Here is a 25463-nt window from a genome sequence, read left to right on the forward strand (position 1 = left end):
ATGACCTGCTAGGAGTGCTCTAGGGCACATTCATGCAGACACCGAGTATGTGCAGACTGTGGTGGTGAGTGGCTACTGTCCTCTGCTGTGGGTGCTGGGTCCCCCATCAGATGCTGGGGAGTCCCAGTACCCTGTTCTAAGTTAGCCAAGGGAGTTATTAGCAGAAGATCTGCAGACAGTTCCGGTCACTTCACAGAGCAAAATAGGCCAAGGAGGGCCTCTCAAGGAGAAATGTCAGCTATGTTTTGTGGGAGGCAGAATCCTGGCTGCTCTCTGCCCAAGTTCAAAGGGTGTTTGTCTGCATGTTCCTCCTTTCTATACCCTGCCAACACAGAGGGCTCCGGGGCCTCGCTATGTGCATGTGAATGTATGTGTGTGTGTGCATGTGCACCCATGGGAATGGGTGAGTGTGGGAGGGGTGGGGGTCGCTTAGTAGGGAGAAGGGGAGTGAGGAGGAAGTGCTTCCTATGGAGAGAGTGTTTCTAAGACACTCTTCTCTGAGTTCGACAAGGCAGCCCAGGCTGGGTTGGTTTCCAGGGTCAGGGAAAGGCCACTCTATTTACACACCTTTGCAGAGGAGCATGGAGGGCAGGGCGGGGGCGGGGGATTAATGAGCAGTGTTATTGCCTGCCTGTCAGGAGGCTCATGTGATATTGTTTTGATATGGGGGGCCCCCAGAAGCAAACACAACAGGCGAGGTTATAAATGGAAGAAAAGGTGGCCTCGCCCCTGCCATTGAGTGTTCCCCTTTCTTCTCAGCCGGGAGTGGGCCCCAGGACTCCCTCCTTGCCCCATCGCCTTTAGGTGGATCACTGGAAGGCGGCACCAAGGCCAGCTCCCAAGATAACATCGGCCAGGAGTGCCTGGCAGCAAAAACTAAACATGGTAGTTGCTAATGAATAAATTGAGTAAGACCTCGTTCCAGGACCATTCGGGGTGATTGACAAGGCAGCCTGAGTGACAAATAAGGACATGAGAGGCTTGCCTGACCCCAAGTAGACAGACCCACAGTGGACAGGCCCAGTGAGGGCTTCCACCTCCTGAGAAAGGCTGACCACCCCTGGTACTGGGAATGGCAGGACCTTGGGTGAGAAAGGGAAGCCCACCTCTTCTTTTTTTTTTTTTTTTTTTTTTTTCTGTTTTTTTTGCCTTAGTGTAAGCCAATTCCTCTGTCAAAGCTGACTGTAGCTGTGACCAAATACAGTCACCTGACCCTGAATGGGAGGGGGAATTCTGCCACAGACAAATCCATGGGTAGACAACTCCAAATGCTGGGGATGGCATGTAGTGAGCAGAGGCCAGGGCTGAAGTGGCTGTCCTAGGTGGGAAGAGGGTGAAGACAGAGTCTCCATAGGGAGGGTGCAGGAGCTCCCCAGCTGGGGCTGACCGGAGCAGCCTCTATGCTAGCTTGCTGTCTGTTACCCACTGCCTTGCTCTCCTGACCTGGGAGATTCCAACCTTTCCTATCAAATCCAGCACTAGGCTTTCTGCTCCAAGAAGCCCTCCCTGAGCCTGCTCAGCCAGAGAGCAAAACTCCCTGCTCTGGGCCCCTGCCTTTTTAGCAGGTACTTCTCTGAGTTAGTGCTTGCTGGACAATGCTTGCTTACCTGCCTTTGTAAGAAACCCTTAATCCGAGGCCTCTTTCATAGAAAGCATTTAGTAAGTCCTTGTTGACCACTGGATTGCTTTAAATGCACATTCCTATTCATCTGTCATCCAACAAGTTCTGTTTCAGTTCCCAGGGCCAGCCACACAGGACCTCTCAGTGAGTAGGCAAGAAACCCTGCATAACCTGAAGAACAGAATATTGGGATGGATAGCAAAGGAGAATTCAGCTCCAGGGAGCTGGTTGTAGAGTCAGAGCTGGGTTCAAATCCCACCTCCACCATTCATGGCTGTGTGACCTTAGGGAATACACTTCACTTCTCTGTGAGATAGTATTACCTATCTCATAGGGTTGCCATGAGAAGTCAATGATGTATGTAGAAGACACACATACAGTGGTTGTTATTGTCAGTTTAGTACCAGTTGGAGCCACAGCATTACGTTAGATCTCAGATGTCATTTAAAGGCGCCCATGGAGGAGCACTGAGAAAATCGTCTGGATTATTCAGGACAGGGCCCAGCTGTTGAGGGCAAGAATTGTTCTTGAGAAACGAATGGGAATAGGTGTTGTCTGCCTAATGCTGCCATTGGATCACAGGGTTGCGTGGCTGTGAGGCTGGGGGAGGCTGGAGGGACTCAGCACAGCGACAGTGGCTGGGGCAGCTGTTGGTGGCATCCACTGCAAGCCTGCCTCTGAAGGCTTACAGTGAAGGGAAGGGCTGGGCTGCAACACTTCACCTCTCTAGAACCTGCAGGATTTTACCCCCTCACAAAATACTTTCATTTCTGTTAAGTTTTACTAACTGCAAACTTGTCTTTTGAATAGAGGCATGTGTGCATTTCAAGAGTTCCTTGCAGTTGCACCAATTTTTTTGAAAGTAATGAGCTTTTTTGCCCCGTAAAGCATGAGGCTGACATCAGAGAACAGTTTTTGATCCCAGTTTTAAAAATAAACTGAGTGGCTTAGCAATGGTGGGAACCCCGGGCAGCTTGTTGGCTCACTTTCCCTCAGTTTCATTGAAAAGAATTTCTACAGTGTGCCCACATCACAGGGCATGATGCACTTTGGATTATTCAAAGTTTAGAAACATTTAGGTGATTATGGTAAATCATTCATGCAAATAGCAATAAATGCAATTTATTCTTTTGTGCAATCACAAGGAGAGCAGAAATCCGCAGCCCTTTTCTCTAGTTCTCAATCCTTTTAGCGACATCTAGTGGAAGATCTTTGAAAAACACATTTGCTTCTGCGGTGTTCCTCCAAAGTTAAGCCCATCCAATTAAGTCATTTAAACTTGGTTCCATCTACAAGTCCCTCTGTGTTTCAGTCTCCGAGTTAGAAATACCAAGGCCAAATGGACTCTCTTTGCTGGTAAGCGCATGCCATCAGGGACCCTATATCACAATAGTAAGAAACTCTGCATTTGAATCTGGTTGTCACTTTTCAGCAGTGTGATCACCTCCGGCTATAAAATGTATCTAATAATAGGACCTGCCCTATAGGGTTATTGCAAGGACCAAATGAAATGAGACCCATGAAGGACTCAGCACAGCACTTGCCATACAGTAAATATCAGTCTGACCAGCTAACAGTGGCCACAGTTTTCCACTACCCTCTGTCCACACTGCAGATCCTACCTGCACAAATGCTCTTGGGTGGAGGGCGCATAGTATGGTTTGTTTAAGCAGTTTGCTGGTATTAACTATGAAGTGGTATCATTTTAAGATGCATCTTCTTATAAAGATAATGCAGTTTCCCCCCCACCGCCCCACCGCTCGCTCTCATTTCAAATCAAGAAACAGGAATACATCATCTAGACCCAGCAAAGATCTTGGAAAAAAAATGCCACAGAACTCCTTATGTTCAGATGAAATTTAGAAAAATCATCTTTCAGGTTTAAGTTGGAAGTCGTTGCCTTTTCATGGAAAAGATTGGTTGTGTGATGGTCTAGGGTCTTCTGTTTTGAAGAGCTTGTATTAGGCACAGTTTGGGAAAGAAAAATGATCCTTTACATTCATCCATAATATGAAGTGTACTGCATATTTCTTCCTGGTTCAAGTCTGCTTTAGATGCAGGCATCTTTCTTTTCTTTTCTCTTTTCTTTTCTTTCTTTCAGAGATGGAAAGAGTCTTCTGTGTGTTTTAGGCAAATTAAGGTTAAGGTTTAAGTGCCCTTTGAAGCAAAAAGTGTCTGTGTTTTGCTAACATATTTTAGCTACTCTGGCTTGGCTGAGGTCTTCCTAAATAATCAACATCCCTCAACAGCCTTGGCGGTGAGAAGGCATGTGAAAGCTGCCAGCACATCCCAGGAGCCTTGGCTGTGGCGGCTTGTCCTTGGAAAGCTCCCGGCACCCTTCTGCCAGGGATCCCGTCCTGCAGGGATGACAGACCCAGCAGTCCCGGCAGAGGGCATGAGGCTCCAGCAGCTCCATCAGCAAGTGGCCAGGCCCAGCCCTGAGCCAGAGACTGTCAGAAGGGGACAATGGTAAGGAGAGAGCTGGGCTCAGGGTCTGGAGCCCTGGCTCTGCGCCAGCCTGCCACATGCCATCTGCACGGCTCTTGATATACTCCCTCCTTCATCTGTGGAATGGGGATAACACCCTGGCCCAAGGGTCCCACAGAACCAAAAGGTGAGGCTTTATAAAAATTCTCTCTACAAACCACTGAGACCAGCAAATGGCCCACACCCACCCAGGTTGCACTGAACACTGTGGAGCATCCAAGGAGTTGTGGGGGCAGGGCAAGGGTTAAGGGGGATGGGCTGCCCTGCTCCCACATCCTGTGACTGCAGAGGCCAACTTAGGACCCGTGACTCACAGGCACAATAACTGAAACACACCAGTCACAACAACAGTTTAACATTTTACTAAATCAACTCACACAAATTCCAAATTGCAAATATAATTAAGGACAACAGATTCTGCTTTGCCTTATTAAATCTTCCATTTTCAAATCCATCATTAAGACAAAAAGTAACCAAAAATTAGGTCTGTTGCAAATTCATGATTCTTCTGAGGGGGAAAAAAAAGAACATTAGAGTAAAAAGAACGCCACTGGGTGTACGATAAAGCACCACAACACACGGTTACAAACGGGGCTTCCTGGCTTCGGCGACAAGTAAAAGACGCTGTTCTCCCCACTGCTGTGCGTCAATTAGGGTTTCATTAAAATAAAACTATAAAATCTCCTAGGTTACACTAAGTCAGACACGGTCTGGAACACAGTGCTTAACAACAGTAATGCCAACTATCAGTGCTAACATAAAAACATTTTAGAAGGTCAAAAACAATTAAACTGGAAACCAAAGCCTTATTTTCCCTAGATGAGCAAAATTGAAAATGAAAGGGGTCCCACCTCCCAGTAGGAGTGAAGGGGATTTTTTTTCTTTTAAATTGGAGGTGGGGTACATGGTGCAGCTGGTTCTGTCGTTGCTCAGCCTAGTTGGCGTCCAGCTTGGCCATTTCCTGCACGTAGATGCCTATACTCTCGCTGTCAAAAAGCACGAAGTACACCGTTTTGATGGAAGAGGACATTGTGGACACGAAGTAACTGGAGATGGCCTTCAGAATCAGCTGAGCTGCTGTCTGCTTTGGAAAACCGTTCCTGGAGAAGAGAAAACAAGCACTCAGCAACTGGGATGCCATGGGGACCGCGGGACCAGCCCCACCCTACGGGCCACCTCTGCACTGCAGCTTGCTGTGTATTGGGTCCGTGTCTGTTGAGCCCTGTGTCTGCTTGTATACCAGCGTGGGAAAGCCCAGTGCCCAGAAGACGGGACAGGGGACAGACAACTGGACAGAGAGCTGGCACCTGCAGAAGGACGTGCTATGTGCTTTCAGAGAAGGCCAGCAAACAGAATAGTGTTTTGTGGTGTGCATTAAGCCCCCGAAGTGCAGTGTGAGCTCCTGATTTTCTTTTTCTGTCATGCATTTGACTAGCACAGTGCCTGAGCCATAGCCCAGGCTCTCGATGTCAGCCCCAGGGAATGGCTGCAGGTTCTCTGGGAAGGCACTGACCTCTATCCACCCACACAGAAGAGTTACCCCTTCATACCAGCGGCCACTGCCCAGGAATCCACCCTCTAACACACACCAGCGGTACCACTCCAGAGGCCACAACGCAGGGAGCAGTGGGCTCTTCAACTCAGGGCTATCATCCAAGTTTCCAAGCCATATGTATTTGAATCCATATACATTTCCGCTTCAAATGTCATGTGGCAATTTCTGGAGGTAGATGCTCTGGATTTTAAAATATGAAATCGGGACTGGCCCTCACTGCTCTGTGGTATGCCTGAGGCTGCTCCTGGTCAGCATGGCATGTGGGTAGCCCAGGAGACCCAGGAGGAGATAGGCAGCTTGCCTACTCTAGTGAAAACCTGGGTTTAGAGCCAGTGGCCCTGGATTCACATCCCTTACTGGTCCCATTTTAGTTAAGGATACTGAGGGTGAGTCTGGGGCCAGCTCTCACGGGTGGCTCTTTGTTCACTGGCAGATCTACGGTCATCGATCCACCTGAGCCTATGGGTGTGTTGGTGTCCAAGGCGCTGGGCCAGTCCGCCTGTTTCAGCTGGAGTTCTTCACATGAGGCACCTGCTGCCAGGTGGAGGGGTTTCCAGAGGTGTAAGGTAGGCATCTACTGTAGTACTGCTAGCCTCACTCACTGCATGCCTGTGCATTCTGAACCTCCTGGCTTGGCCCTGGAGCACCTCAGTGGTCCACTGTTGACAGTGCACAGTGCATTTGACAGCCACAGGGGAAACCCTCTTGTGATTTGCTTTTGACCATACACGGCTTCCAGCTTGTGGAGACTTAGGAGCTTCTGGATGCCTCGGGAGTGGAGTTCCCTCTTAGAGGACAAGAGATGTGCCCTCAGCCTATGTGAAGGAGCCTGTGGGCAATTAATTAGTGGGGGGAAACCCACGGTTCCTTCACACACAGGTGGCAGCTCCTCAGCCACAGAGCACACCCACAGAGCAGCAGCCAGTGCATACAACCCTGCCCATGAGAGGCGTCAGAGCTCCAGAGCCGCTCTGGTCACAAGAGTGGTGGTAGACCTGTGCAGCTTCCTCCTGGGAGATCCTGGTGATTCTAGACCAATAGGTGGGCCAGGATGGTGGGTGTCATGTATAATGAAGGAAAAGGGCTCTGCTGAGAGCAGACAGGTCATTCCTCTGGCACCAGTGCCGTTTGCAGATCTGAAATCTTGGCCCACACCAGGCACAGCTGCCTTCACTATAGTCACAGGAGTCAAGGAGCACAGAGGACAGGTTATCTGGATTGAGCCATGTTGGGAACTGCTTGAGGAGATAAACTCAGTCTTCCATTTTTGGGGGGCATCTTTCCAGCAGCTCAGGCTGCTTCCAGATATGGGCTGGGCTCCTCAGTCCTGTTGCAGCCTGCACTTGAGCCAAGGGGCCAAGAGCTTCTGGAGCAGGCAGAATCCCGTCTGTGGATGTGACCTGGATGAACGGGGGCTGCAGGGTGCTGAGAGGAGCTGTGAGAAGTTGCTTTCTGCATGTGAAGCCCAAGACTATGCTCTGCCAGCTCCAAGGTTCCTGCAGTGAGGTGCCCTCCTGCCTGTCTCAGCCTCACGTGCGTACAGGGGGCTGGGCTGAGGGCCTGTGGAACTGCTGCAAATAGTAGTTGTCAGGTGACCTGATGGTCTGCCTAGCCGAGCTAGCCCTGGGGCAGGGCTTCTGTAGCTGCAGCCGGGCTGCGTGCCCAAGCAGCTGTCTCCAATGGTTAGCTACATTCCACACAAGCTGGGTGAGATGTGGTATGATGCGGACACAGTGTGGCCTGGCCCATGCCGTGCCACGCTGACTGGGAGGTCGCAAGGGGTTTCCATGGAACACACCAAAAGTGTGCCAGTCACTCCTGCCTGTGACCAGTGCTTTCTGACACAGACCCCTCCTGGGGCTTTCCCTGCCTCTGCCTTGGATCCTTACAAAAGGGTATGTGACTTTGAGTGAGGAAATATTCTTTTCTATTCCTCTACATCAACAGTTCTCACACTTCAGCCTGCATCAGAATTCTGGAGAGCTTGTCAAAACCCAACAGTTTGATTCAGCAGGTCTAGCAACTTTTGAGAACTGCTGTTCTACAAATACCCAGCATGGACTTCATAATCTAAGCTGGCAGGGTGGACCCAGATGTTGAGGATCTGCAAATGGGGGAGGGAAGTCAGCATCAAATGTTTTAGACTTGCAGTGCCCACACCTGCCTGCACTCCCATTTAATAGCAGACTGTGCCACCGGAATGTCCCTGGCCTTGCAAGCATTTCAAGATTGTTGGTGGGTGAACATGAATCTGGATTTGTTTCCAGGAAAACCCTTTGTTGACAAATCCATCCCTCTGTCCTAGGAAGCTACAGCCTAAGAAAGAAACCCTGCTATGGGACTGCGGCTGCTCTGGACTGTGCAGGCTGCCAGGAAGGAATGGCAGAGGTAACGGCTTTCCTAACATTTTCTGGTGGGTCTCAAAATGTCTTGCTGCCAGTTAGAATGCCTGTAGCAAAATGGAATGTGTAGGTGGATGCCCTGCAAGAGCACTCCACACAAAGCCCTGAGGCCTCCAGACAGAGGCAGCAGTAGCACACGCAGCAGCTGGGGCAGGTCAGACCCAGGTCTGCCTCTGAGGCATGGGTGGCCTGACAGCCCTACTCCCTCCAGGGTAGAGAAGCAGAGTGGTTAAAAGCTCAGGATTTCCCAGAGTCACACAGGATTTGAGTTGTGGTCCCGCTTCGGTGCCTTGTTTCCCCATCCTGTGCAATGGAGTCAGAGTATGGGACAGGAAAATGCACAGCAAGCATGGCACAGAGAGTCTTCAGTTAAGAGGAACTGTCTATAAAGTAGGTGGCTTTGAAGGGTCTTTTAAAAGGCTCATGCAGTAGAAAACTGCCTCCTCCACCCTCGTCCCTGGGCTAGCTGTGACTGGTTGACTGCTGTTGTCCTTGCACTTACACTGTGCTAACAATGTTGGCCTCGGAACCCAGAGAGCTGCTGGCCATGACTGTGGGCATGCAGCAGCAGGGACTACACAGAGGCTCCCCGGCGCAGTACTGACTACTTTCAGGCGCACTCATGCCCACTGGTGTTGCATCTTTAGCTTCTCAGCTGGGTTCACTTGTTACTTGTATAACCACGGCCCCTCTGAATAGCCATTCTTGCCTGGCCTGGCCTCTGTGACGGCCACTCTGTCCTACAGCTGCACTGCCCTCTTTTCAGACCAGATGCTGCAGAGCAAGAGGGGCTAAGGGCTTCCACTCTAGAGTCAGAATTGGGTTTGAATCCCAGCTGCTGTGGGCCAGGGCATTAACCTCTCTAAACATTAGTTTCCTCCACTAGACATTAGGTGTTTCAGGGGTCTATGCAATGATGACAATGGTGGTGATGATGAGGCTGCCAGTGCTGCGGCCACCATCAGCCCCGCCCAGGAGATGAGTGCACTGTGTGTTGTTGCCACTCTCTTCAGCCCCTGATCTGGCCTGTGGGTTGTGTTTATGGAATATTCCTTAAGTTCCTCTGGAGTCAAGTGTTTCCTACACCATAGGGCTGGGACCTTGAGCAGACTAAAACAGACATCTGAGCTTTCCCTAAAGTCACTCCAGTTGTGTAATGACCTTTGCCTTTCCCAAGAGTACTAGACCTCAGTTTCCCAGGGCCAGTGCAAGATGCCCTCTTGGGTCAGCCTGCTCAGTAATAGCTGGGGATGTACACATTGGATGCCTGTCCCACAGTCCTGTCTGGACATGCAGGAACTCTAGGTCCACCAAGGACCACATCCCAGTTCTGTTCAGCCCTCTTCTTGAGTGGGGCTTCACCACACACCCCTGTTTTCAGTGAGCTCACTTTCCAGGGCTGGGGCCAGGCAGGTATGCAGCAAATCCAGGTTAGGAGCTTATCAGGGACCTCAGAGAGTCACAGGGGAAGAGGCTGTATCCTGGGAGTCCAGGGAGATTTTCTGGAGCAGCCAGACTGGGAGCTTGCCCTTGATGACTGGGGAGGAGTAGAGGTGGATTCTGGTATTCTTTGTCTGTCAGTCACTTAGGGTATAGACATTCTTCTGCTAAGATTAGGTCCCCCTCGCACTGTGCTGTGGGCTGCTCTTAGGCCTTTACCATTTTTTAGTAATTGCCAGGTTGTTTGAAGTTGCCCCAAACATAGGCCATTTTGATCCAAGTCATTAGGATCCTGAGCCGAGAGCAACGGTATACAGGAAGGAGAACATTCAGAAGCAATGGTGATGGGACCACCACTCCCCTGAGCTGTGCCCCCTGCAGCTAGAGAGGGGATTGGGCAGCCCCAAAGTGGCCTCTCACTCGAGGCCCCCAGGCTTTGGGTAAATGAAAAATTCTCCCCTATTCAAAGGCCAAAGGCCTTTGAGTTTCTGTCCTTTTATCTCACCTCTGAGGCCAGTGGTTAGGAGGAGAAAGAGGCTGATGGCTATACTTGGGCAGGTCAGGGAGTTCCCAGGTAGTGTTTTATGCAAAGAGAGTACACAGGCAGGGAACAACAGCCCTGTGGTGGGATGAGAGGAGGTAGGATCTGGGGTCTGGCTGACCAGTGGTGATAGGAGGCAGGGGTTCCATGAGCCTAACAGCTCTGAAGCCAAGGGCTTCCGATCAAATTCTTGCTCTACCACGTACAAGTTGACCTCAAATGAGTTACTTAACCCCTCCATGCTTCAGTTTCTTTGCCCTTGAAAGGAATAATAATGCTCACCTTGTAGGGTTGCTGTGAGATAATGCAGATAAAGGGTTTAGCACAGTACCTGGGGCTCAACACATATCCATAAATAGTAGCTTGAAAAAAATAAACCACTTTCCTTTTAAGCTCATAAATCTAAGGAAAGTTTAATCAAAGCCCCAAACTAGTATTCTCTATGTACTACCCCTCTGGAGAGGGGTCACCCCTAATGTGAAACAGAGCTGAGGGAGTAGGGGTATCCATAAATATCATGACCAGAATGACTGAGGACAGGATTTCCAGATGCCAGGGCCTCACTTGCCCCCAGCAAGGCCGACAGGCTGGAGGGAGCCATCACACAGGTGTGGTGTGGTCATCTTCCACATTAGGCTGTGTCGCTGGGCCTCAGCTAAGAGAGTGATCCTTTACCAACGGCTCTTTCCCAACATGCTTACATTTATACTGTTTTAATCCCAACATTACTTTCATGCCAGAGACACTGGATGCAACAAACAAGCTGTTTTATTTCCCGTCCTAAAACCCACTGTGATTTACTGGCTGGCTCTGGTGTAATCCCATTTTTTTACTCATGAAAGAGAGGGCAGCTGTTTACACAGCTCTGTGGGGTGAGGTCTGCCTGGCAGATGTGGCCTGGGTAGCTGTACACATGTGCTGCCTTGGGCATTTCCCCCCTTAAAGCTTTCAATTGATTATTTTTATTCCTACTTTTTACTCCATGAAAAATGTAAATAAGTTTGTAATAACAGATGCTCTTTTATGAGAATTACTTTTATGCTTCAATTAAAAATTTCTCAATACCCATATGAAAGGGTGTGAAATTATTACCTCCAATAAAGTTTCCTATTGCCTCCCTCTTCAGAAGCACCTTTCATCAGAGCAGATCAAAGTGCATCCGAAGCACTAATTAACTGAGACTCAGAACCATCTGTGAGGAAGGGCAGTCCCTACAGTCTCACTTGCTGATAAGGCAGACCAGGGCAGAGAGGTTGATTCATTTAACCAAAGGTCACACAGGACAGGAGAGCTGAGGGGCCTTACTCACAGAGCTCCAGGACCAGACAGCCCAGAGATGCAAGGCCAGGGAACGGGGAGGCAAGCCTGCCCATAGCTCACCGACTGGTGAGGGGCTGCTGAGGAAATGCTCATTCTTCTGTTTTTCCCTTGACTGGGAGAAGTGGGGGCAGCAATGGGTGGCAGGCAGTGATAGAGGCTCCAGAGAAGGTTCAGGCGCAACCGGAGATCTTTCCCCCAGAGCCTGGTACTGGTGGGCCCTTCCAGTCACACATGGCCTTGGCCACAGAAAGCCCTGGGGAATGGTGGCAGTGCCCATCTGCCTGTGGACAGGGTCTTTTGCTAGGCAGAATGTCAAGTGACAGGAAGCCCACCCCGTACTAGTTCTGCCACCAGTACTTGAGGTGTGGGACGTCAGTGATGGCAGCATGCAGGAGGCAAAATCACGAGGCCTGCCTAAGCGGAAAATGGCAAAATGTACTCTCTATCCTCTCGAAAGTTTGGAAGGAAAGTGTTTGAGAGAGCAGTTTTCTATCAGTTCATGACATGGTTCTGAGGACCGTTGCTCAGGCTCGCCCAGAAGGACAGGACAGCCTGCAGGGTCACAGGCAGTTGGTGCTACACAGCCCTGCCTTCCTTGGGTGCTGGGAGGGGCTGATGGGCAGAGACCCCAGAAGGCTCACAAGCTGGGATGGGAAGCCCCAGGAGCAGTGGCAGGTACTCTGTCCAAAGTGAGCCATCTGCCAACACAGAACCCCAGGTTATGGCTCCTCTTGGGCACAAGTTGTTAACAGCTGCAGCCTCTAAAGGCCAGTTTCTTTTTGCTTCAGTGCCCACTGCAGACCTTGAGCCTTCCAGAGGCCTTGGACTTAGACCCTTGGTAGGGAGGACAATAGTGATGGGCAGTGGGACACAATCTCAGAGGTGGCTCTGCCCTGACAGGTCCTCATGTCTGCATCATGGGACACATTTCTGAAAGCACTCTGCCTTCTAAGAGCTCCTTTAATTTCTAGAGCAACCCTGAGACACTGCATGGGGGGATTATTATGCCAACTTCTCAGAAAGGGATTACTTTACATGTCATCACTCACCTGGTTAGTGGCCAAGCCAGGACGCAACTCCAGGCCTGACCCCTAAGCCAGAGTGCAGTGCTGCTCCAACAGGCAGGAAACTGATAGGTTATTTGCTGACATCTTCGGGGTGTACAACCAGGGAGGTATTGAGGGGGTTGCCCTGAGCCCTACCTGCATCATCAGCTGTCGAAAAACTAGGCTTCTCCCATGGTGGTCCTCTGGGTATGTGTATGTCTTAGGGGCAGTTGTATTGCTCGTGAAGACCTTGGTGAGTCTACCTGGGGATTTTCTGGGACAGGAAGTGGAGTAGGGCCCAGCCCTGTTTAAATCTCACGTAATTCCCCATTCCATTCCACCAGGTCCCATTACCTCATTAGCAGACCAGCAGGGTTACCTAGGGCAGTAAGACAGTGAGTCATGTAGAGATACAGGTTCTCAGGAGGTGGAAGATGCTTGTGAGTAGAAAGGAAAGGGGTAGAGGGCTTTATCCAAAGAATACTGTGGTTTGGGTGGCAGACTGTAACACAGCTATAGACTTATTCTGAGACAGCCAAGCTGTTCATTTGTATCCCTGTTATTCATACCTCCAGATCTTCTCCACCCATCTAAGTCACTGTGCCCTTCAAAACTTGCTCTCTGAGGCGCCATTTCTGTGGTCCCAGTACACCCTGGGGTCCCCTTCTGTGATGACATTTGCTATCAAAACTGAAGTTTTATATCATCCTTGGGATTTGGATCTCTCTGATTGTCCCTCACCATCATTTAATGTCTGCATTCTTCCCTATGTCGTGCTTCTGGTCTCCTTGGTTAAGGCAGCCTCCGCGGGCCTTGCACAGAGTGACAGCACCACAATTATGGGCGACGTGTGCGCAGAGAGACACACCCATGACTGATATGTAACAAGCATGTGCCCCTACCTGCCGCTGCCGATGGATGGAAATGCAATGGATTTCAGCTTCTTATCATCAGCCAGGGCCAAGCAGTTTTTCACTGTCTTTTCCAGAAGTTCTTCACATTTGTCTGCACCCCAGACTGGACTATTACAGTGGATCACAAACTTGGCAGGCAGGCCGTGACCTGCGCTTACAGCAGCTAGTGGTGGGGGGATGAAACAGAAATAGAGAGCTCTGGTTCACTACAAAGCACAAGATGCCAAACACAGACCCACTCCCCTGCCACCATACATCTTCCTGGGCCCTCCAATGGCCTGTGTCTGAGGAGTTCCACAGCTGTCTGCTGCGTTGTGATTCCAACGTGAGCTCGAGCCAAGAACTGCTCATCATTTAGTCTTTTCACTTGAAGAGGGGAGCCAAGCCAAGCCACACCCTTGGAAAGTTGGCATTACAATATGTCACCACCAGGAATTTCGACCAAGTTCATAGTAAGCCTCTCTCCACTCTCAGAAAGCTTACACAGTTCTCCCAGAGGCACAGCCTTACCCATCTAACTCAACTGAACACAAACTCAACTAAACATGTCAGAACATCTGCAGCCTTAAAATAATTGTTTTGGGTTTCCAACCCTTCTTCTTTAAGTCGACTGGTGTGCTAATTATCGACTTGCACACCAATATGATGTATTTGTCTCTACTATGATGTATTCTCTAAATCTCCCAGACCCAATTCAGGACAAAGCTACCAGGAAAGCAACTGCTTTAAATGATCTGCTAAGCAAACTGACCAGCATCTCCGCTGCCATTGTCTTCTCCCTGCTGAAGATGGCCTCACTGTGTGAATAACTGATCCTGTTTGTGGCAGAATTAGCTTAGTTTTTAAGGAACTGTTTTTTCTTTTCCTAGAAGAGAAGAGGGGCCCCTTTCCAGCTATACATCTCCACCAAAAAGACTTGCCTTTCCCTTGCCAGATCTAAGGACACAGGCCTGGGGTCTGCCACAAACTGCAAAGTACCATGTCTCCCAGAGCATGTTCCAGAATCCCCGTCCATAGATGCTCTGCAAAGAAGGTTTTGGGGGCACTGGGTTTAGGGGGTGCTGCATGCTATGCTTCTATACAGGAGCACATTAGAGTCTCCATACCACTGCTAAAGTAAAACATCCAAACTTTTTGTATTTGGTTGCGTATTTCTGAAACCCTTTTTTTTTTTTTTTTATGGAATATCTTTACAAGGGGTATGTGTTGTTATGGTCGTGTGGTAGATACTGGAGAAGGAGCGATTTGTGGGTAGTGTCTCATGGTACAGTAGAAACAGCTCAGTCACAGGGCATGAATTTGAGTCCTGGCTCTGCTTTGTGATTGGGCTTGAGAACTCTAGGCTGACCTACAAAAACCTGACATTATGGCATTGAATTAAACCAGTGGGTTTATCCCCATGAGAAGTCATGGCTAAACTATGCATAGAAAAGGACTGGAAAGAAACATTAACAGTGACTATCTTTGCACAGTGGAACAGGAATATGTTTTATTTGCCTCTTTATACTTTCAAAATTATTTTAAAGCAATTTCTTTTTTTTTTTTGAGACGGAGTCTCGCGCTGTCGCCCAGGCTGGAGTGCAGTGAAGCGATCACCGGCTCACAAGCTCCGCCTCGGGTTCCATGTTCTCCACCACTCAGCCTCCTGAGTGGCTGGGACTACAGGCCACCACAGCCCGGCTAATTTTTTTGTATTTTTAGTAGAGACGGGGTTTCACTGTGGTCTCGATCTCCTGACCTTGTGATCCGCCCGCCTCGGCCTCCCAAAGTGCTGGGATTACAGGCGTGAGCCACCGCGCCCGGCAGCAATTTCTAAAGTAGCTGTTAAAATCAAAAACAAAAGTGTTATTGAAACAAGCAAAAGTATCTTGAACCATGCTACACCTAATGGGTTTGCATCTGCTGTGGCTGAGGTTTCCCACAGAGTTTGGTACATGGCAGCACCAGGCTGCCTCCTACCAGGCCTTGTACCAAGGGCTACCAGCAGTACTCAAGCTGGAACCCTGATGGGAAGAGACCCACAGGCTGGTCAAACAGGTGTTTTAAAGGGACTGGCGAAAGGCCAGCTGCCCCTGGCTAGGTAGTTAAAACTGTGTATGCCTTCCCTTGTACAGTGTGGGACTTTGGTGGTACTGCCTGGAAGAACTTTGTAATTAGTGCCCTGTATGTCATGCCCCTTGCAGGCAAAACAGAAGTGGCAGAGCAGAGGTCAAAGGCACAGATCAGCAAAGGGAATCCTTCTGGATCCTGAGACTAGCCTGAAAGGGGTGTCATTTGTCACTAGGAATAGAGGGGCGGGGCAAGGCCTGGTGGACCCTCCAAGAGAGAGCTTATGCGAAAATTATCAATGTCCAACTTAAGATTCATTTTTAAAACGGAGGATTTAAAAGACAGGATAGGCATTGGAATTGGGTAGTAAGAAGGGAAAACCAGAGCCCAAAGTGAGGAAATGGGTGATCTGTCCTCACACAGTTGGTGGTGGAGCCGGGCCTCCCCACTGACTCAACTCTCAGGTCCTCAGGAGGTCCTCTGTCCTGTATACCCCAAATGACCACCTAAATTCAGGCCTGAAGCAGTAAGAAGTACCCTGCCTCCAGGTCTTAGCAATAATTCTCCCCACATCAGATGCCAAGTTGTTTTCTTCCCCTTATACCAGGGAAGGTGTAATTGGCAAATGAGAAATGTGTATTTATACGTTTCCTATTACAAACATGGATGGCTGAAGATTTTTAATTAGCATCTCTCACCAGCAGTTTTGCAAATGGCTCAGTATCACTCCCTCTCAGCTCTTAGATGTACCAAACTCAGCTCCTATAATTTCTTAAAATTTGAGATCTAGACATCAAACATATAGGAGCTATTTTAAGTAATAAAGAAATTCAAAGGTGATTTTCCCAGACAACCTGCATGTGATGAAACTCTAAGTTATAAAGCTACAGGCTGTCCTTGGCCTCCATCTTGAAGATGCGGCTATATTGCCATGCACCTCTAAATTCTAAGCCATCTCACAAAATGGTTTTCCTAATACTGCATGTGCCACAACCAAATAAGCACGGTGGCTTTCCCACCTCACCTCCAGCTACTTCCAAGGGCCCGTTCTTTTTCCGGAGTTCCAGGACAGCTTCCACAAACTCCTTGCCACCTTTCTTCTCCAGCGTGTTTCCTAGACAAGGACAGGGTGGGGTCAGGTTGCCATTCTGTGTCTCTGGCACACACAGACACTTAGCATGTCAGGTGATTACATACTTCAAATGATCTATTAAATTTCCACCAGGCTGCAAAACAGGAACTAAGCCTTGGCTGAGTTAGTAAAGTAAAATTGAGAAGGGCTTGTCATCACCAGTTACTACCCTCACATTGCTGCTTCATCTGGCTGTCTCTGCTGCCCCTTATTTGGGTCTGACTCAGGGTGATCACGGATGTGACAGAGATGTGAAAGAGACAGGAGATGCTTGTTTTTTTTTTTTGCAGACATGCTTGTCCTGGATGCTTTTCACTGGCATGAGATACCAGCTGGTACTGGTTTCCAAGACTAATGCCTGCCTTGGGTTTTCTTCTCTGTCTCTGGGGAGAACCCCCAAGTAAGGAGGTTTCAGCAGCATACAATGCTCCCATCGAGAGGCCAGCTCTCCTCCTGGCAGTAGGCCTAGAAGGAAGTGTTCATACTTGGCCACCTTTTTGGACCAGCATTATTACCGTGCTTAGCTCCTGTTTTGCAGCTTTGGTCTCATATGCAAATACAAAATAAAAATGGCCTCAGACGGTATTTTCTTAATTACACTAATGATTCAGAATTGTTTTCAGTAAAGAAGGGCAACATCAGAAGCAGAGCTTAAAGATTAATCTGTATGCTATAAAAAGCTTGGAAAGGAGGATGTCTAACTGCTCAGGACCAGATTCTTTAATAAAAGCCAATGGAGGTTGGGAGCAATGTATTTTCTTCAATTAGGGCACTTGCTAAGTAATTAATTTCTGCTGTGAAAACCAAGTTCCCAAACAAGATCACCAACACCTATGAGAACTCTGAGTTGATACTCATGTGGGATAGCAAGTGGCAATCAAAATTAGCAACAAGATCAGCCTTTCAAGTTTGGCTAAAATGGGGTCTGAGTCTTCCTTAAGCTCTGATTCCTCAGTTTTGCACATTTTAAAGTACTTTTCCTCACAGGAGGACAAAATACTCCCCTTAAGATTCACATTTGTCTTGGAAAATTCCAGGTGCACCTGGCACAGTTCTGGTACGGGACGGTCAAGGTATATCGGAATGCACCAGCCCAAATTCTCTTTGGAGTCACCCTGCGATGATTAGGGCTAATTATCTTAGTGAAACTTGCCTCCTTTGAATGTTTGTTCTGCAGGGGTGAACTAACCCCAGGAGGTGTCTGGGAAGAAGAGGAAACAACTTGGGCCTTGTCCCAAATACAAACCAGGGCTAATGGCTAGGACTGGGCCTGTACCCACCCGCTGTAGGAAACCTGGGGTGTACAGATAAATATGACCAGCAGCCACAGCCCAGGGGAGCTCACAGCTGTGTCTGAGAGAGGGTGGTACAAACTTAGCATCCTTGAGGTAGGATTTTGTGTTACTCTTCATGATCTCAGACTGCCCTCCTGCCTTTACCTGTCCTGAAAAGCAGCACAGACTTTAAATGGCAGAGTGAGAATGTCACACCTGTTGCTGCTGCATGTTTCTAGTAAAGTCAGCATCAGAGGTGGCAGCTGAATGGACCATGCACTGGAGGAAGCAGGCTGGGGGCTTAGAGCCCAACTCCACCACCACAAAGTGGATGCAACCCAGGCAAGTGAGACCCCAATACAGGTTCACCTAAACTATCCCTGCAGCTGAGAAAAAGGAATCTGGAGCCAGAACCAGCTGGATTCCACACACTGCTGCCCCGGGGCCCAGTCTAGCCTTCACGCTTAAACCCATTCTCCAGCTTGAGGCAGGGCAACAAAAACACTGGAGGCTGGACTAGTTAGGGTTCTCATTCTTTATTAAATTTAACTCTTTGGTGAGAACTGAGAAATTTGAAAGGTAAAATATCGTTTTTACTTTATCATGATTACCAACTCCTTTCTAAAATATTTAAGAAAATGGGCTGATTTATAATTAAAGGTATTTTATCTTAGGAAGAGTGTTTAAAAATTTTACTTATAAATATTGCTTTAATTAAAAGTGAAATTTCCAAGTTAAAATACACTTAAATGCATTTCCCAAACTTAAAAACTGAACCCTAGATTGCAGGCAATCAACCCAGTCAGGACTTGACTCCTACACACACATATGTATGCACATGTTCATGTAGACACACGTGTACTTTTTAACAAGAAACAGGCCCATTTTCAACCATATTGTCAACACTCTTATTGTAAGACTCTTGCTTTTGAGGCTTAACTCCAGGGTTAATCATAAAGCAATTGGCTTATTTGCCCCCAAGCATAAACATGTGTTACTCCCATGAGAACAAGAACATTATTTCATGCTTAGAAAGCAGGCATAAGTATCAGTGTTCAAAACAGCCTAAGCGAAAATTTAGGCTTGGACAAATGTCAGGCTAGGCCTGTGGTCTATTTCACTGTTAGAAAGAACTTTTGATGGGTAAAAGTTAATCACTGGGGCTAAGCATTCCTGCACTCGGATTCCTTCTTCCAGCAGTCTCGGGACTTCACACCAAATATGAGAAATGGAGTGATTACTAGCTTCCTCTTTTCTCCTCTCACACATCAAGGTGGGAGCTGGAACCAATTGAGGCCATGTAGGAATCTGGTTTAGCATTGGCATTGTAAAAGATATCTGGGGTCAGTACTGGTTTGGACTGGTCCGCTGGGCAGAAAAAGCCCTGCGGGGCTTTGGAAGACTGGGTTCTGATCTGGCAGTCTTTCTGCCTTGGCCAGTTGGGATGTCTGAAGCTGCTGAAGATTTCTGCAAGTGTGACACTGTCGGTGAGTGATGTGTGCCAGGGTCCTGGGCAAGCTTTTGGACCCAGGTTGCTCCTGTGGCTTGGAAGCTAATAATTCCCCACCCTGTGCTTATCAATGGGTTGTAGGCAAACATGTCAGAGGAAAAGCATTAGCACCATCCTTATTCCAAAGAGATCTATTCCAGTCACAATTCAGGAAGGACTGGGCTCTGCTGGGTGGCACAGTTGGGTCTGCCTGTTATTCCCCAAGGCTTCAGCCCTGTCTCAAAGCTGCAACTCTGCTTCCTGGCATGGCTAATCCTGCTGGGCACGGCCTTCCTCAGCCTGCAGCAGGCAGGTCAACTTTCTCTTCTCCCTGGACCTGGGTAAGATACTTTTGCCTAGAAAGTTGCATAATTCCCATTTCACCAAATGTCCTGGATGGCAGGATGAAGCCAGGCCTTAGTAACTCCCAGCTATGACAAAGACAAGCCCTTAGTTATTTATTTTTCTCTAAATAAGCACTTCCCTCCCGTCAAATGTTCATTTGGTTAAAAAAGGAAGCATCTTTCTCTTAAGCTGCCTAACTTTGGAGCTCTTTAACTCCTCCAAAGTCTTGTGAAAGGGGAGTTTAATTGCCTACAGCCCGATTTCATTTTGGCCTGGCAGACTTGGCAAATTCTGACTTTCCATCCAGTTTGTCTTTCCATCCATGTCCAAAATCCAAAATACCCAGGAGAGTGGTTAGTCCAAATTGCAGTGGCTGGGGAAGACTGAACTAGCAGTCTTTGCTAGTGATGCCAAGCAGAGCTGGGCAGCCAGAGATTGTGAGCTACTGCACATCTAGCATCCAGGACCCTTGTGAAAATCCCGATCTCCTCATCCTTCCAGATGACTTCACTGTCTGCTGACTGGAAATGTAACCATTCACTTTGGAAGCTGGTATTTGAATCCACACTCAGAGTGCTGCTCTCAGGACCAGCACATCTACTATAAAAATCATATATACACATGAGTGATACCTTACAGCATGCACCAATCATGTGCCAGGCTTTACAAAACAAGGTGCTTTGCTTACATTTAATGTAATTCCCATCATTACCATTACTTTATAGATAGGGAGCCTGAAGCACTGAGGAGTGAAGTGACTTGCCCAGGCCCCATGATCAGTAAATGGTGACAGTAGGACTCCAGTTCCTTCCACCTAGCTCCAAAGCTGTGCTTTTTTCTATCACACGTGGGTGCCGCCTCCTCAGACAGGCCCCTCAGTGTGTTCTTAAAGCAGGATACTGTTTGATTCTCCTGCCAGGAATCTGCAGCCTCGGGATATGGCATCTCAAGTGCCCTCTGTCTTGGCCACCCTCAGCTATTTAGCACACCAGGAATCAACCTACAATGCCTTATCAGCTGCCAGGGGAAAGGAAGGTGCTTTCTGGGTCTAGGATGATGTTTCTTATGAGTAGTCTAAGGATACCATGTCAGATTGAGGTGATTTTCATGCACCTGAAGTCTGAGGACCCTAAGTGTGGGCAAGCATTTGGAAAGGGTCCTCCTTGTGCACCTGAGGCTTTAAGGCCATTTTCAGGAACAAGCGTGCTTCTGACATGGAGACAGATTGGCAGGGGTTGCGGGGGTGGGGGTGGTGACCTGTGCACAGGCATCTGTGTTTGTCTGCTCTTCAGAGTGCATGGAGGTGGTCTTGGATGCCACTCGGTCCATGTGACTGTATTGTTCCTGCAGCTGAAATCATCTGTGAACCCAGTCTCCAACAAAGCTGTGCCTTGTGGGGCAGGTGAAGAAATGATTCTGCTGAACCAGTTTTCAAACCAGAAATGTCCATTTGTGAGCTGCATCAGCCAGGATGCATCACATCCTGGCTGACAGCTAGCTTTATTACTCAGGTTCACAACCCAGGGACAGGAGACCTTGGGAAGGTCAGGACAGCTGGAAGTGTGAAATGAATGCAGCCCTGCATAGCTGTCAAAGGATCAAGCTGTCTGCAGCGGCCGACTGACCATGCACACACACACTCGGCAGCACCCGGCTAGGCATTACCTACTTCACCACCGATGTAGAAGTCAGTGTTTGTCGGGTGAACGACAGCATCACTGTCGATCGAGGCAATGTCAGCCTGTACAACTTGCAACTATAACAGGTAAACAAATGTATATCAACTGTGTTGGACCGAGACCCACGCACAGGCACATTTACTAACGCCCCAATGGCAGGGCTGGCCTACCTGGTCGATTCCAACATATGAGCCCAAGGGGCAATCAGTCCACGCAGTGTGCGCACATGTGGATGGGGGTGAGGACAGGAGGAGGAGGAATATCAAATGTGACATGTTTAAATTAAACATTTGAATGACAAGTCCAAAAAAAGAGAAACACACACATGAGATCATTTCCAAAGGTTAAAAGAAATAAAATGAATGCCCCGTTTCACTTCGCAAAAGCCTATAAAGTTGGCAATCCCACTGAGAAGGCTACTAAAACATGGCATCTGTTTAAAAAAAAAAAAAAAAAAAAAGTGGACCATCAGGCCAACCAAAACAACAAGTTTCTCCATTCTGTCTGCAGCAGTCAACTTGCAGGCTTTGATTTTTATTCTTGTGACATTTACCATTTTGTCTACCTTCAAGGGATTTCTCTTGAAAACCCAGAAAACAGTATTGATATATGTAGAGGATTGCCTTTATTTTTTCCCCTCAACATATGGGCTGATCTCTATCAATATTTTTCCAGGCCCATCTCTTACTCTAGCGTGTCTTATATTTACAGTTTTTTTGTTGTTTTTTTACAGACAGGGTCTTGCTGTTGCCCAGGCTGGAGTGCAGTGGCACAATCATAGGTCACTGCAGCTTCGAACTCCTGGGCCTAAGCAATCCTCCTGCCTCAGCCTCCCGAGCGAGTAGCTGAGACTACAGGCACGTATCACCAAGCCCAGCTAAGTTTTTGACTTGTTGTAGAGATGAGGTCTATCTTACCTCAGGTTGGCCTCCAACTCCTGGCCTCACTCAATCCTCCTGCCTCAGTCTCCAAAAATGCTGGAGTTACAGGTGTGAACCACTGCACCTGGCCTTTGTATTTTAGTATAAAATGTGCTTTGGATAGAATCCTTGCTTTTTCTAGCTTGTGGTTTTTTGTTTTGTTTTGTTTTTTGAGTATCTGTATAAGGCAGTTGGAAAAGAAGTTCAAGCTGGACACTCTTGAGTCCAGTCCTCATGTTTTCAGCTCACTGTTACACCCAGTTCGTGTGGGTCAGGCCTGGGCTCATGGAATGAGTGTATCTCCCAGTAAGGAAGTCTGCTATCTGACAAAAACAGCGGAAGCTGAGAGCTCAAGGGATACAAAATAGATTGCACTTGAGGGTTAAGAAGGAGGCTACATCTGTGTGCCTATTTCCCCTGGCAAGCCTCTACTTCGAAGAGCAGCAGAGGAGCCCTGTCGTGCCATTGAGCTGACACTGCTACATATGCAAAGATAAAGCCATAGAGGCAGGACACTTAAGGTGCACCTCTCAGCCTGCCCTGTACCATCCACCGTCTTGAACAGGGAGACACCATGGCTCTGGGGCAGTTTTCCTCTGTAAGAACTCGCTTGAAGACATTGCCCTTCTGTTTAATACCATCCTCTAGTCAAATAATTCATGAAGGTGGCATTCAGTCATATACTGTTTTCAGTTCTAAAAAAAAGTTGAAGTGATAGTAGTAAATTGTGGGCTAAAGACAGCTTAATAGCATACTGATGTGGCTTGTCTTCTCTTTCAAGCTTTGTCATTTCTAATTAAGGTTTAAATGGAGAAACTATCATTTTGTAGTTACCTGAGATTTTTCAGTTCTAAAGTAAAAACAAAAAAAACAAACAAAAACCAACACGTTTAAAAATCCCTCCCCAAGTAACCAGCAGTCAGTTTGATCATTATGGAAGAGAATTCAGATGGCAATATATTTGCAACTGAGGAGAGAATAGCCAATCACACTTAATAAAACAGACCGTTTACACTTGGAATGGCCTGGAGTAAGTCGATATTCAGTGTCTACACTCAAATATCAATCTTGGATTTGGAAATTTGGCTTGACCACTGTAAAGTCTGGGAAGATGAAACGCCTAAATTCTGGGTTCCATAACTTTTCATCTGACAGCTGGTGGTGCCGAACCCCGTCCCCAATTACCTAGGTCATCTTTAAGGTCAATGTCAGCATTGGTAGGATTGATTATGGCCTCCACCTCAAAGCCGGCTAAATTACTGATTTCACTGTGAATAAGGTTCAGCTGCAAAGAAAAGCATGAGGTGGGAAATAACAGGAGAGCTGGGAAGTCTCAGAGAAGGAGCCTTGGGATACAGGTAAAGGGCAGTGGACACTCCAAGTGCACGAGGCACAAAAGGGAAGCAGGGAGTTGCTGGCTCAAATGAACCCATTTCAAACATAAGACTCAAATGCTGCTCGGGATGCGGGAGCAAGCAAACTAGAATGAATGTTCAGAGCATGTGGGTGATGCCTGGGGCAAAAGGAAGCACAAGCCACATTCGACGAGGAGATCAACTTTCCTTTAAAGGGACTTGTGATCTGGGGGCCAAAGTAAGGCAGCTATCAGGACCTAGAATGAGTACGCATTGCTGAGGGTGGGGGCTGGTGTGACTGTCCTCATCCTTGAGTGCTGGGCTGGTGCTAACATCCTACCTGGCTTGGGCAAACCCCTAAGGGCTCTGCCATTGTCTTCCAAGTGACTATGGGTCCTTAAGGCTGTCCCCATCACTGTGACTGTTGGCTGGCTTCCCTGCCCTGCTCAGGGTGGCAAGAAGTGAGAACAGTCTGTTGCTTAGTAACATCTAATTTACATGTTCATTAGTCATGTAATGCTGAAGTTCCCTGGTGAAACCCAGGGGAGGAAAGTTCTCCAGCAAGACAATGTGTCTTTTAAATGGTTTTCACCTTGTTGGTCAGGTTGCTCTGAGACTCAGTGGGTGGCTTATTGAGCATTTTCCTTAAGTGTTATATCCAACCAATGAATTTGTTCTTTCTGAAGAGCCACTGAATGGGTGTACCCCAGCCACTGTTACTCTGTTACAATGGCAACCCTGCATCTGAGTATTTGAGGAATCCCGAGTTTGAAATTCTGTCAGAGGGGCAAGGAGAATTAATGGGCCTAGGACTGCTGTTCTGGGTCCTACTATTCCCCTTGCTTTTCTTTAGGTACAAGCACCTGCAGGAAAGCTTGCTTTTGCACATGCTCTCACAATGACATTGCTCACGCTTCAGTAACATAAATTCCTAACACCTGCAGACAACTACAATGCCTAAGTAGCCCCAGCAGAGCTGGTGCTCAAGACTACGACCTAGGCCAGAATAGTGGCTGCGGTCTGCAGGGTTTACCAGGGCATGAGGCTTTGTCCAGGAGCTCACCCAGGAGAGGGCTGTGCACAAGACACTTGGGAGGGAAGCTCCTGGCAACAGAGCAAGTTGCTGCATTTCTAAGGCCAAACATTTTTTTGAAAACAAAAGCAAACAAAAAACCTGGCACTCCAGAAGCATCGGAAATATAAACCCACATTTTTGATTGCCAGAAGCAGTCAGATTCTCAAAGAGGGATGTGCTTACACTAAGAGTCATCCTCTGGGAGGAAACAGTTGTGGAATTAAGTTTTGTCATACAGCCAAAGAAGAATTCTGGCCAGGGCAGTGGACTTCATTTTTGGTTAAAGACTCAGAGAAGAGGACCAAGTTTTATTCATGTGGACTTTCTGGGTTATTGCTCCTAGCACTACAGAGTGATTTAGAGGCCACCCACACCCTTGAAGCTGAAGAAAGCCATGGGGGTGATCTCACAAAGCAAAGCTCTCAGCAGCTCAGGGCCCTGGCACCAGGTCAGAGGCACAGAAAAGAGCATGGGAGCTGGGGCCTGACCGCTGCCATCGGGGAGGAGGGGTGTGGGTGGGCACAGAGTGGGGGGCCTTAGGGTAAGGCAAGTGAACTCTCAGGATTTAGAACAAGGCCAAGGATTTTACTCTATTATTTAGTTCTGCATTTGACTCCAAGCAAATGCTATTTAGAAAAACTCAAGCCAATACTCCCCCCACCACACACCACCAAAACACACCTCACACAGTGTGAAGAGGCAGGTTGGTGAGGAAGGCAGGCAAATGAGAAAAAGACTCGATCCACTCAGTGTAATGTGGATGTGTATGCTTTTAAGGCATCTATAAATTCCTTTGTTTAAAACAATACATGTTCAATC

The 25463-nt window shown here is 48.0% G+C and overlaps 1 protein-coding gene and 1 long non-coding RNA gene across 6 annotated transcripts in view; one reads left to right on the forward strand and one right to left on the reverse strand.

Annotated features, from left to right (window-relative positions):
* Positions 1-4454: 4454 nt before the first annotated feature.
* LOC100998964 (core histone macro-H2A.1) overlaps positions 4455-25463 on the reverse strand; it is a 66163-nt gene continuing 45154 nt past the window's right edge. For 2 of the 4 annotated variants that reach the window (XM_009209114.4, XM_003900118.5), the window contains exons 6-9: positions 21281-21371; positions 16400-16489; positions 13315-13489; positions 4455-5208 (exon numbers count right to left, since the gene is read on the reverse strand). In XM_009209114.4, coding sequence (XP_009207378.1) covers positions 5043-5208; positions 13315-13489; positions 16400-16489; positions 21281-21371 — 522 coding nt within the window. In that variant the 3' untranslated portion in view covers positions 4455-5042. Of the gene's footprint in view, positions 5209-13314; positions 13490-16399; positions 16490-21280; positions 21372-23399; positions 23500-25463 lie in introns of all 4 variants that reach the window. The other 2 variants (XM_009209113.4, XM_003900117.5) reach the window with 1 other exon arrangement.
* LOC101000137 lies at positions 5208-14800 on the forward strand. 2 transcript variants are annotated; one of them, XR_004183825.1, is made up of 2 exons: positions 5208-8051; positions 13210-14800. It is a non-coding gene; the product is annotated as an uncharacterized LOC101000137 (long non-coding RNA). The 2 variants fall into 2 exon arrangements; XR_004183826.1 differs by having other exon boundaries at positions 13214-14800.

The sequence above is a fragment of the Papio anubis genome, chromosome 5 (genome assembly GCF_008728515.1).
Source record: "Papio anubis isolate 15944 chromosome 5, Panubis1.0, whole genome shotgun sequence".
Taxonomy (NCBI): Eukaryota; Metazoa; Chordata; class Mammalia; order Primates; family Cercopithecidae; genus Papio; species Papio anubis.